Below are 14278 nucleotides of genomic sequence, written 5' to 3' on the forward strand. Positions count from 1 at the left end.
CCTATAAATGTTACGGCTTTTTCTGTACTTCATTTCAAAAAACTAAGGGCGGTATATAATCCGCAACTGGAAAAGAGACAGTATAATGTCTTCTACGATTCAATAAATACTTAGTGATTGAAAACATATACATAGCATCACACATGAATACACCCAGATTACGTAATGGCTCACAGTAAATGTGAGAAACAGGGCTTTTTTTCTAGCCATCGTTCACAGGACGAAAAAGAAGCAGAGGTATACCCTACCCGTTTCAAGTACATGGAAAATGTCAACAAACGAGAGACACTGAAGAACTATTTCACCACTATTTTCTTACTTTATTTTCCATCAAAGAAAATGTCTTTTAAACTAAGACATAAATAAAACAAACTAAAAAGAAAATAAACGTTAGTTATCACCAGTAAGTGACAGAGGATGTCAAATCCTACTTTAAATATCAAGGTAACCAGGATCAGAGAAATTACATGCCAGACACTCACGGGATTTATAAATATAGTAAAACACATCAGAAATCTCCCCATTCCAGAACCAGAATATACCCAGAAGTCAGCAATCTATATGAGGAGGCATCTGGAAAACACTGCAAGTAAAGAATAGCTGGATGAATTGCTAACCTTAGAGAAGAATAAACTAGGCAGACACATGAAGACAGCTGCTTTCAAATACTTTTGGAACTAGTTATTTGGCGGGAAAGCAGTTCGGGTGTTTTAGAGGTAGTATTCTTTTTTCTTCCTATTCTTATTTAAGAGTAATTAATAGCAAAACATTTCTGTTTCTCTTGAACACATTTTTTTTTTTTTTTTTACGGAGGGTAAGGCCAGAGGCAGATTCCAGGCAGATACACGCTCATTCTAAGGCCACATTAATATTACCTTTCATGGACTGTATAGTCAATCAAAAAGTAACTGAATTCTTATCATTATGTGGACCAGCCATTGCTTAAGCATGCAAAAACCTGGGAGAGAAAAAGGCACTGTTGCTCCCATAGGAGTTTAAAATTGGGTTAAAAAGAAAGTAACAAAATGTGCCACATTAATACAAAGAACGATTTAAAAAAACTACAGGCACGTATGAAATAGAAAAAAATCAAGAAAGAACAGGGAGTGTACGTTTGGCGCATTCACTTTACCTGAGGTACAGCATAACTCCTTTGCTCCCCAACAGGCCGCTGTGGTGGCATCTTGGGGGGGGAAAAAAAAAAAAAAAAGGAAACCAAAATTATTCAAACATTACTACACATTTTCAAAAACACGTGAGACAGACAACATCGAAGTACTTCTCATGCTGGCTCCTTGGTTAATAGAACAAAAGAAACAGAATAGAAAAAATAAGTACTTTAGGTTTCTAATCCCTCAACTTCTTGTTCTTCCTTCTACATAGAAAATCTCACCTTTTTCCCAATTTTCTGCAAATCGCATTGTGAAACTCTCAAAGATACTAATTCTTTGAATTTGGTACCACACATATGATTATCGGTCACAGATATAGTTGTATCATTGAAAAGAGACCCAGAGAACTACTATCATGAAGCAGCAAGCTAAAATAAGAACACAATTGGAATTCTGTGCTCTAAGAATTGGGTAAAGCTTTTACTTCACTCTGTATCTCTAAATTCATGAAAGACAGTCTGCATGTTTCAGCTCTTTGACGGCAAACATAACAAAATACATGCTAAAACAAAGATGGGAACACCAAATCTCAGAAATTGTTCTACAGAAAAGTTATTGCCAAGTACCCTCCTGTCAAAATATTATTTCATCACTTCTAAATACTACAGAGGCCTTCATTACGCTAATTCTAAGCGTTTTCTAAAATTTCAGGTACACTTCACTAGTTTAAAATGACAACCCATTCAGGCAATTTGTATAAACAAGTAGAAGGCCTCAATGGTAGCTGAAAGTAAATCATTTTACTCCCTGTTCAATTAACTGATTATTATATAAAGGCAACTGATATCGAGTGATGACCTGACCTGGTGAATTTGGGTAAGTAGAATAAGCCTGAAAATAAAGTTTACAGAAAGAATGGATTAATACGGTAAAACACTGTTATTTTAATTAGAAGGAAGTATCATTCCCAACGTGACAAAAATAGGAAGAACATTGAAATAGTAATTGTTTCTCTACCTACAGCAATGCAGATTTCTAAATGAATGACAGACGTTAGGAAGAAACAAATATTCTCTGTCAAGTGCTACCCTTTGGGTGGGGAAGGGGAAGAGACAAATGACAAAAGAAGTGCCTATTGCACCAGCCAAAGTTTACCTTATTTACACTGTCTACCTATGCCCACCCAGAAGTAATTTCTGACACTGGTGATAAGGCTCTATTAAGACAGATTTCAACGTAAGTTAAATTAATATATTTGCTATTTCTTTGGCAAAATACTTCCAGACTGTTTTGTATTTGACAATATTATAAGGTAATACTGTAGTTCTTCGACAGATGTTACGGCTTTCTCGGTACTTCATTTACACATATTAAGGGCAGTATATAAGCCACAAATGGAAAAGAGACAGTATAATGTCTTCGACGTTTCAATGAATACTTACTAATTAAAAACATACAGGTAGCAGCATTCATGAATACACCCATATTCAGTAATGGCTCACCGTAAATGCCAGAAACAAGCAGGGCTTTTATTCTAGCCATTGCTCAGAGAAGGAAAAAGAAGAGGAGGTGTACCCTACACGTTTCAAGGACATGGAAAATGTCAACAAATGAGAGACACTGAAGAACTATTTCACTACTATTTTGTTACTTTATATTCCATCAAACAAAAGGTCTTTTAAACACACACAGAAATGAAAGGAACGAACAACGAAATAAACGTTATTTATCACCAGTAAGTGACAGAGGATGTCAAATCCTACTTTAAATATCAAAGCAACCAGCATCAGAGAAATGACATGCCAGAAACTCACGGGATTTATAGACAGAGTAAAAGAGATCAGAAATCTACCCATCTCAGAACCAGAATATATCCAGAAGTCAGCAATTTATATGAGGAGGCATCTGGAAAGCATTGCAAGTAAAGAAGAGCTACAGAAATCTACCCATCCAAGAACCAGAATATATCCAGAAGTCAGCAATTTATACGAGGAGGCATCTGGAAATCATTGCAAGCAAAGAATAGCTAGGTTAACTGCTAACCTTAGAGAACAATAAGCTAGGCAGACACATAAGGAGAGCGGCTTCCAAATACTTTAGGAACTAGTTATATGGGGTGAAAAAGGAAGAGATAGGAAGAGATTTGTTCATATGTCTACAGAGATCATTTCTGAGAGAAAGTCTCACAAAGTATATAGAAGATTTTTAGCTCAAATAACCAACACTAAGAGTAAGAAATTTCTAACAAAAGTAACAAATTTCCCATTACTCACACTGTTCAAACAGGGATTCCATTGCCACTTACTATGGAAAGTGTAGATACAATTCCACAGACGCAAGGATGACTACAATAAACAAGAGAACAGGAACATAAGCAGTTCTTACCTGAACGTACTGAGTTACAGGATTCAGCGTGATTAGGGGCTGCAGGCAAGTTTCAGTGTTTGGATTCCTCCAGACGTTCTGAAACTGTGGTGGAGGAGGAGGACTAACTACCAAAGGACGCGGCTGCACATGATGAGCACCTTTTTGAAAAGCAAGAAGAAAAACGCCTACTTTTAGTTATTTAAAAAGCTACCCGGGTCAAAAAAGAACAATTTCTTTTCCTACTCACAGAACTTTTGTTTCCTGATTGCAGGGCCCAGCTTCAGCTTTTTACCCTGGAGATGTATCTGTGACTGAAAAGAGAACAGTAACAAAACTAGAATCCATTTTCAAGTCTTAGCTTCCAAGACTTGGGTAAACACCTAAAGTCTTCTAAAGTGCCTATCATCATAGACGATCAGTGACAACTACGCACCAAATTAAAATTTGTCATCATGAAGCTACCTTACTTACCCTTGCCACTCTAATCAGTGTCAACAGGCATCAAGTGAAAGTTGATCAAAAACTTTTCATCACCCTGTCTCCAACCTTTCCTGTCTGTAGTTCGTGAACCTAGGTGTCCACTCAGAAATAAACAGGATCTATCAAGTTATGGGAGGTGACTCTGAGTTTGGATTTTGAACAGGAAGTCTAACTTCCTCCAAATTTTACACAAGTCTGAGTATATCTCTAACACTAAACGTCGTAGCAGTAAGATAAGAAAGAGATTTTTCTATTACTTACCTCTACTATCTTCTGGACATCCACATCATCAACAAATGAAACAAATCCATAGCTATAAAGGCAGACAAATGAAGCATAAAATCACCATCATACAGTACATGGTTCAGAACTTCTACTATTCTATATACAGACGTGATCATGACCAAAGATGAATAATATACCATGATAAGTATGTGCTAACATGCACATGACAGATCCTCTACAAATACTACTTTTTCTTAAGCAGTACTATGTCAAAATGTGCTAGGATTAGGGCAGTGTGAAAACTTCATTGATTAACAAAGAATTCACATCTGTGAACCTGAATTTAACTTACTATCTAAGACAAGGTGGTTAAAATTAAAGATGCGGTGCAGTCTATGAAGAAAACAATTATTTGAGAAAACTGATTAACTCATCTGTATGAAATAAAAATTGCAGACATTTCAAAACAAACATTAGAAAAATGATTAAATAAAAGAACTGGTAATAACCTTTTATCCCCTACGTGAAAGAAATTAACACCGCAAACAATTTCATTTATACAAGGGTCAGAATATCAGTTTTGAAGTCTTGTCTCATACCTATAGAACAGGGGACTAGAGTTCAGATATTTTTGATAAAATTACTCACCCTTTGGACACACCACTTCGATTCGTGATTATCTTCACGTCTTTCACTGAACCATATCTACCAAAGCAGCTTCTGATCTCAGTTTCATCCGTCTATGGAACAGAATGGAACGTCAGAGTAAAAATTCGGCATTCAAAAATTTCAATTTTACTACAATTTTACTACCATGAGGGGGAAAATTTCTTCCCCATTTATCCCCAAAATGACCAGTAGCTCTTTGTCAAAGATATTTTTAGTACCTATGGGTCAAACCTAAAAGCAATTCTAAACCTCCATGAAGTACAAAAACACATTAAGTTTGTAACAGGGCCCAAATCCCATTGTTCATAATGTATTTTAAGGTAACAATGAGGTATGAATACAATACCCTATCATCAATTCCACCAACAAAAACAGTGTTTGGCATGATTTTGCCTTCTGGTAAGACCCAGCCTTGGCTAGCCGCAGCTGATGAAGACTGGGTGCTGGCCTCTCTGCAGGTGGTTGAGTTGGGAGTCTCAGGATTTGCAGCAGACTGTAATTTGGAAAGTAGACATCATAATTACGTATGCAGGCAAAACCCATACACAATGTGAAATATCATTTTGTATTTTACGTATATTTTATATAAATTACTTTCATTGTAAATTAGTCACCAGTGCAGCTCAGTTCAGGCTCAGGATTTAAACTAATCAGAGGACATCAGCATGGAATTTTAACCAAAGGATATAGTACTTTCTTAAACCTACTGCCGCTCATCACCGAGTCTTGTATAATGCTGTGGAAGAATACTCATTTAGTATTTGTGAAAATACTCTGTGAAGTAGTTAAAAAAGACACCCAAAACTAGAAAGTTTAGACTGGTAAAAATTAAAGTTATTAAAATCATCCTGAGTTGAAAATTTAGGGGAGGAGCCAAGATGGCCGAATAGGAATAGCTCCGGTCTACAGCTCCCAGCGTGAGCGATGCAGTAGACGGGTGATTTCTGCATTTCCACCTGAGGTACTGGGTTCATCTCACTAGGGAGTGCCAGAGAGTGGGCGCAGGTCAGTGGGTGCGCGCGCTGTGCGCGAGCTGAAGAAGGGCGAGGCACTGCCTCACTCGGGAAGCGCAACGGGTCATGGAGTTCCCTTTCGTAGTCAAAGAAAGGGGTGACAGACGGCACCTGGAAAATTGGGTCACTCCCACCCGAATACTGCGCTTTTCCGGCAGGCTTAAAAAACGGCGCACCAGGAGATTATACCCCGCACCTGGCTCAGAGGGTCCTACGCCCACGGAGTCTCGCTGATTGCTAGCACAGCAGTCTGAGATCAAACTGCAAGGCGGCAGCGAGGCTGGGGGAGGGGCGCCCACCATTGCCCAGGCTTGCTTAGGTAAACACAGCAGCTGGGAAGCTCGAACTGGGTGGAGCCCACCACAGCTCAAGGAGGCCTGCCTGCCTCTGTAGGCTCCACCTCTGGGGGCAGGGCACAGACAAACAAAAAGACAGCAGTAACTTCTGCAGACCTAAATGTCCCTGTCTGACAGCTCTGAAGAGAGCAGTGGTTCTCCCAGCATGCAGCTGGAGATCTGAGAACGGGCAGACTGCCTCCTCAAGTGGGTCCCTGACCCCTGACCCCCGGTCAGCCTAACTGGGAGGCACCCCCCAGCAGGGGCAGACTGACACCTCACACGGCCGGGTACTCCAACAGACCTGCAGCTGAGGGTCCTGCCTGTTAGAAGGAAAACTAACAAACAGAAAGGACATCCACACCAAAAACCCATCTGTACATCACCATCATCAAAGACCAAAAGTAGACAAAACCATAAAGATGGGGAAAAAACAGAGCAGAAAAACTGGAAACTCTAAAAAGCAGAGGGCCTCTCCTCCTCCTCCAAAGGAACGCAGTTGCTCACCAGCAACGGAACAAAGCTGGACGGAGAATGACTTTGACGAGCTGAGAGAAGGCGGCTTCAGACGATCAAATTACTCTGAGCTACGGGAGGATATTCAAACCAAAGGCAAAGAAGCTGAAGCCTTTGAAAAAAATTTAGAAGAATGTATAACTGGAATAACCAATATAGAGAAGTGCTTAAAGGAGCTGATGGAGCTGAAAACCAAGGCTCGAGAACTACGTGAAGAATGCAGAAGCCTCAGGAGCCGATGCGATCAAATGGAAGAAAGGGTATCAGCGATGGAAGATGAAGTGAATGAAATGAAGCGAGAAGGGAAGTTTAGAGAAAAAAGAATAAACAGAAACGAGCAAAGCCTCCAAGAAATATGGGACTATGTGAAAAGACCAAATCTACGTCTGATTGGTGTACCTGAAAGTGACGGGGAGAATGGAACCAAGTTGGAAAACACTCTGCAGGATATTATCCAGGAGAACTTCCCCAATCTAGCAAGGCAGGCCAACATTCAGATTCAGGAAATACAGAGAACGCCACAAAGATACTCCTCGAGAAGAGCAACTAACTCCAAGACACATAATTGTCAGATTCACCAAAGTTGAAATGAAGGAAAAAATGTTAAGGGCAGCCAGAGAGAAAGGTCGGGTTACTCTCAAAGGGAGGCCCATGAGACTAACAGCGGATCTCTCGGCAGAAACTCTACAAGCCAGAAGAGAGTGGGGGCCAATATTCAACATTCTTAAAGAAAAGAATTTTCAGCCCCGAATTTCATATCCAGCCAAACTAAGCTTCCTAAGTGAAGGAGAAATAAAATACTTTACAGACAAGTAACTGCTGAGAGATTTTGTCACCACCAGGCCTGCCCAAAAAGAGCTCCTGAAGGAAGTGCGAAACGTGGAAAGGAACAACCGGTACCAGCCGCTGCAAAATCATGCCAAAATGTAAAGACCATCGAGACTAAGAAGAGACTGCATCAACTAACGAGCAAAATAACCAGCTAACATCATAATGACAGGATCAAATTCACACATAACAATATTAACTTTAAATGTAAATGGACGAAATGCTCCAATTAAAAGACACAAGACTGGCAAATTGGATAAAGAGTCAAGACCCATCAGTGTGCTGTATTCAGGAAACCCATCTCACGTGCAGAGACACACACAGACTCAAAATAAAAGGATGGAGGAAGATCTACCAAGCAAATGGAAAACAAAAAAAGGCAGGGGTTGCAATCCTAGTCTCTGATAAAACAGACTTTAAACCGACAAAGATCAAAAGAGACAACGAAGGCTATTACGTAATGGTAAAGGGATCAATTCAACAAGAAGAGCTAACTATCCTAAATATATATGCACCCAATACAGGAGCACCCAGATTCATAAAGCAAGTCCTGAGTGACCTACAAAGAGACTTAGACTCCCACACATTAATAATGGGAGACTTTAACACCCCACTGTCAACATTAGACACATCAACGAGACAGAAAGTCAACAAGGATACCCAGGAATTGAACTCAGCTCTGCACCAAGCGGACCTAATAGACATCTACAGAACTCTCCACCCCAAATCAACAGAATATACCTTTTTTTCAGCACCACACCACACCTATTCCAAAATTGACCACATACTTGGAAGTAAAGCTCTCCTCAGTAAATGTAAAAGAACAGAAATTATAACAAACTATCTCTCAGATCACAGTGCAATCAAGCTAGAACTCAGGATTAAGAATCTCACTCAAAACCGCTCAACTACATGGAAACTGAACAACCTGCTCCTGAATGACTACTGGGTACATAACAAAATGAAGGCAGAAATAAAGATGTTCTTTGAAACCAACGAGAACCAAGACACAACATACCAGAATCTCTGGGATGCATTCAAAGCAGTGTGTAGAGGCAAATTTATAGCACTAAATGCCCCCAAAAGAAAGCAGGAAAGATCCAAAATTGACACCCTAACATCACAATTAAAAGAACTAGAAAAGCAAGAGCAAACACATTCAAAGGCTAGCAGAAGGCAAGAAATAACTAAATTCAGAGCAGAACTGAAGGAAATAGAGACACAAAAAAACCCTTCAAAAAATTAATGAATCCAGGAGCTGGTTTTTTGAAAGGATCAACAAAATTGACAGAGAAGAATCAGATAGATGCAATAAAAAAATGATAAAGGGGATATCACCACCGATCCCACAGAAATACAAAAGGAATTTGTATTTCAATTCCTAGAAATTTCAAAAGAAATTTGAAAGGATCAACAAAATCGACAGAGAAGAATCAAATAGATGCAATAAAAAATGATAAAGGGGGTATCACCACCGATCCCACAGAAATACAAACTACCATCAGAGAATACTACAAACAGCTCTACACAAATAAACTAGAAAATCTAGAAGAAATGGATAAATTCCTCGACACATACACTGTCCCAAGACTAAACCAGGAAGAAGTTGAATCTCTGAATAGACCAATAACAGGATCTGAAATTGTGGTAATAATCAATACCTTACCAACCAAAAAGAGTCCAGGACCAGATGGATTCACAGCCAAATTCTACCGGAGGTACAAGGAGGAACTGGTACCATTCCTTCTGAAACTATTCCAACCAATAGAAAAAGAGGGAATCCTCCCTAACTCATTTTATGAGGCCAGCATCATCCTGATACCAAAGCCGGGCAGAGACACAACCAAAAAAGAGAATTTTAGAACAATCTCCTTGATGAACATTGATGCAAAAATCCTCAATAAAATACTGGCAAACCGAATCCAGCAGCACATCAAAAAGCTTATCCACCATGATCAAGTGGGCTTCACCCCTGGGATGCAAGGCTGGTTCAATATACGCAAATCAATAAATGTAATCCAGCATATAAACAGAACCAAAGACAAAAACCACATGATTATCTCAATAGATGCAGAAAAGGCCTTTGACAAAATTCAACAACCCTTCATGCTAAAAACTCTCAATAAATTAGGTATTGATGGGACGTATCTCAAAATCATAAGAGCTATCTATGACAATATTGACCCACAGCCAATATCATACTGAATGGGCAAAAACTGGAAGCATTCCCTTTGAAAACTGGCACAAGACAGGGATGCCCTCTCTCACCACTCCTATTCAACATAGTGTTGGAAGTTCTGGCCAGGGCAATTAGGCAGGAGAAGGAAATAAAGGATATTCAATTAGGAAAAGAGGAAGTCAAATTGTCCCTGTTTGCAGACGACATGATTGTATATCTAGAAAACCCCACTGTCTCAGCCCAAAATCTCCTTAAGCTGATAAGCAACTTCAGCAAAGTCTCAGGATACAAAATCAATGTACAAAAATCACAAGCATTCTTATACACCAACAACAGACAAACAGAGAACCAAATCATGAAGGAACTCCCATTCACAATTGCTTCAAAGAGAATAAAATACCTAGGAATCCAACTTACAAGGGACGTGAAGGACCTCTTCAAGGAGAACTACAAACCACTGCTCAAGGAAATAAAAGAGGATACAAACAAATGGAAGAACATTCCATGCTCATGGGTAGGAAGAATCAATATCATGAAAATGGCCATACTGCCCAAGGTAATTTACAGATTCAATGCCATCCCCATCAAGCTACCAATGACTTTCCTCACAGAACTGGAAAAAACTACTTTAAAGTTCATATGGAACCAGAAAAGAGCCCGCATCACCAAGTCAAAAGAACAAAGCTGGAGGCATCACACTACCTGACTTCAAACTATACTACAAGGCTACAGTAACCAAAACAGCATGGTACTGGTACCAAAACAGAGACATAGATCAATGGAATAGAACAGAGCCCTCAGAAATAACGCCGCATATCTACAACTATCTGATCTTTGACAAACCTGAGAAAAACAAGCAATGGGGAAAGGATTCCCTATTTAATACATGGTGCTGGGAAAACTGGCTAGCCATATGTAGAAAGCTGAAACTGGATCCCTTCCTTACACCTTACACAAAAATCAATTCAAGATGGATTAAAGACTTAAACATTAGACCTAAAACCATCAAAACCCTAGAAGAAAACCTAGGCATTACCATTCAGGACATAGGCATGGGCAAGGACTTCATGTCTAAAACACCAAAAGCAATGGCAACAAAAGCCAAAATTGACAAACGGGATCTAATTAAACTAAAGAGCTTCTGCACAGCAAGAGAAACTACCATCAGAGTGAACAGACAACCTACAAAATGGGAGAAAATTTTCGCAGCCTACTCATCTGACAAAGGGCTAATATCCAGAATCTACAATGAACCCAAACAAATTTACAAGAAAAAAACAAACAACCCCATCAAAAAGCGGGCGAAGGACATGAACAGACACTTCTCAAAAGAAGACATTTATGCAGCCAAAAAACACATGAAACAATGCTCACCATCACTGGCCATCAGAGAAATGCAAATCAAAACCACAATGAGATACCATCTCACACCAGTTAGAATGGCAATCATTAAGAAGTCAGGAAACAACAGGAGCTGGAGAGGATGTGGAGAAATAGGAAAACTTTTCCACTGTTGGTGGGACTGTAAACTAGTTCAACCCTTGTGGAAGTCAGTGTGGCGATTCCTCAGGGATCTAGAACTAGAAATTCCATTTGACCCAGCCATCCCATTACTGGGTATACACCCAAAGGACTATAAATCATGCTGCTATAAAGACACAAGCACGTGTCTGCTTATGGTGGCATTATTCACAATAGCAAAGACTTGGAACCAACCCAAATGTCCAACAAGGATAGACTGGATTAAGAAAATGTGGCACATATACACCATGGAATATTATGCAGCCATAAAAAATGATGAGTTCATGTCCTTTGTAGGGACATGGATGAAATTGGAAATCATCATTCTCAGTAAACTATCGCCAAGAACAAAAAACCAAAATCCGCATATTCTCACTCATAGGTGGGAATTGAACAATGAGAACACATGGAAACAGGAAGGGGAACATCAGACTCTGGGGACTCTTGTGGGGTCGGGGGAGTGGGGAGGCATAGCATTGGGAGATATACCTAATGCTAGATGACGAGTTAGTGGGTGCAGCGCACCAGCATGGCACAAGTATACATATGTAACTAACCTGCACATTGCGCACATGTACCCTAAAACCTAAAGTATAATAATAATAAATAAATGAATAAATAAATTTTTTAAAAAAACATCCTGTTCTACATTCATAAACAACTTTTCACTTTACTGAGTATACTGAAGATAAACCTTAAAAAAAAAAAAAAAGGCCGCACCAAAAAGAAAATAAGCCTCAATGTGTTAAATCAATTTCTTATAATCCTCTTCGCTAACGCTAGGGTGTTCAAAGCATCTTTTGAAATAACACTTTTCTTCCTGAGTAACACGGAATCAGTCCGACTGATAATTCTAGTTTTCAAAGTGGGCTGATAGATATAAATCATACCATCTTTATTTTCAGATCAAAAAAACACATACATATAACTCATTCATTTTCTAGATTCTGATCAGAACTGTCTTTATTCTTTCCACTGTTGACTCTAAGGTTAATGTAAAATTTTCTGAAGTAGTATTCATAACTAATATATATGTTGGACAAACAATATAGCACAGTGAAACAAAAATTAATTTAGTCAGGAGATCTAGGTTTATGTCCCTTACAGGTAAGTGGTTATAAGCCACCTACTTACTTACCAGCTATGTATCTGTGGGCAAACTGCTTTGAGAATGAAATGAGATAACCTCTGTGAATTCATTTTGTATGTATAAAGTGGTAAAAGTGGTAATGCCAATGTAAGTTAGTGTCCTGTTATTTGAATTTCTTTTCAGCCGATTTGTTTTCAAGTTTCTTTTTTGGCTTCACTATTTAGCTGACTTATTTTGAAAAAAATTTTAATTAAGAACTAATTGAAACAACATCAGGAAACTATGACACATCATTAACTTAAAAATCATTGATGAAGTGCTGTTGACTTTAAAAGGTAAGTACAAAAAGCTGCAAAAGACAAAACTATTACACATACACCTGTCTGAAAGAAAACAAAAGACGAAAGAAACTGTGTATCTTTTTGAACAACACAATAATGTTATCGAAGTTAATAAGAAAAGTGGGTTCCTGCTTTGCTAATTAGATGCTAGAAGTTACTGAGTCTAATTAGATGCTAGAAGTTACTGATTCTACGCAGCTTTACTACACACGAAATCTAAATTGTCACATCAACTAAAGCCGAGGTTACTGCATTTCTCTATTCTTTTGTGCTTGTACCTGCTATTTTGGGTTTGCAACTCATTCCTAATTCTTTCCTTTAACAGCGTTATTTCATGACAATGATGTGGAAGAAAAATTTACAACACTATTTTTAAAGTTTTTCCTTTCTAAAAATGTCTTCCATTATTGTTTTTTCCAAATGACATTAAGCTGCATTATCTTGAACTACTGGGAACCTGCTTAGATTGCCCTTCCCTATAGACAATTTACCGATTCCTTCTCACTTCATTCAGAAATCCCAAACAGAATAAAACAAAACAAAACAAAAGAAATTCTGAAATTCTTGTAGTTTCTTTTTCTCCTTTTCAACTCCCCCTTGATTTGTGGATGAACTTTGGATATGTTTTTCTTTGATAAGCAAGCTATATTACGGTATTGTCTCTGCACCACAGTGTTTGGATGTATTTTAATTTAGAAATGTAACATCTGGCAGAAACCTGCGTCAGATCATGACAGGTTATGGAAATGCACTGATTCTCAACTGGGCAAGATTTTTGAGCCCCAGGGGCATTCAGCGACGTTTAGAGATTGGCTGTCACAACTGAGATGTATTCCTGGAATCTGATGGGCTGAAGGCCAGGCATACTACTGCACATCCTACAATGCAAAGACAGCCTCCTACAATAAGGAATTATTTGGTGCCAAATTTGCAAAGGGTCTGGTTAAGAAACCTTGTGACAGTGACACAAGAATTGAAGAGGAAAATTCTTGTTTGGGAAGAACCTGATTTCCATTGCTCACGAAAGTGAATCTTTTCATGACCTCAGTTTCAGTTTCCTTGCTTGAAAACGAAATGGCCGGAAAAGGCCTCGGGTGTCTCTTCTGATTCTCATACTCTATACACAAATAGTAAAATGGATACTTAGTTTGGTAAAGAGGAAAAAAGGCATTTGATTTTATAAGAAGTTTGACGTTAGCTTGGATCTTACAAACTGGCTGCCTGCTTAACTGGAACCGTACATATAAAATTCACTGAATCTCTTTAACAGCGTGGTAACATTTTAAATTAAGCAAGTCACCATCACGTCCTAGTCCTCAGCGAGCAGGTGGCGCTCAAAGCTAACAAAGTAAGCCACGTACTTCATTTTTTGCAATGTACCTCATTTTTACCATGGCTTGACTAGCAGGGATTGTTCAATTCCGACTCTGTGTGTATTTATACATAATTATGTAAGGTATATATATCTATATAAATATTATATATCTATACAAATATTATGTATATATAAATATTATATATATATCTATAATTATATATATTATACAAATGTTATATATAAATATTATATAAATGTTATATATATTTTATATAAATGTTATA

The 14278-nt window shown here is 38.4% G+C and overlaps 1 protein-coding gene across 1 annotated transcript in view; it reads right to left on the reverse strand.

Moving 5' to 3' along the window:
• The window catches only part of LOC129053200 (deleted in azoospermia protein 3-like), a 48552-nt gene that overhangs the window by 18981 nt on the left and 15293 nt on the right, over positions 1 to 14278 (reverse strand). Inside the window, exon 9 of the mRNA XM_063721476.1 lies at positions 1940 to 2003. Within this exon, the coding sequence (XP_063577546.1) occupies positions 1940 to 2003 (64 nt within the window). The remainder of the gene's footprint in view (positions 1 to 1939; positions 2004 to 14278) is intronic.

Source organism: Pongo abelii, chromosome Y (assembly GCF_028885655.2).
Source record: "Pongo abelii isolate AG06213 chromosome Y, NHGRI_mPonAbe1-v2.0_pri, whole genome shotgun sequence".
Taxonomy (NCBI): Eukaryota; Metazoa; Chordata; class Mammalia; order Primates; family Hominidae; genus Pongo; species Pongo abelii.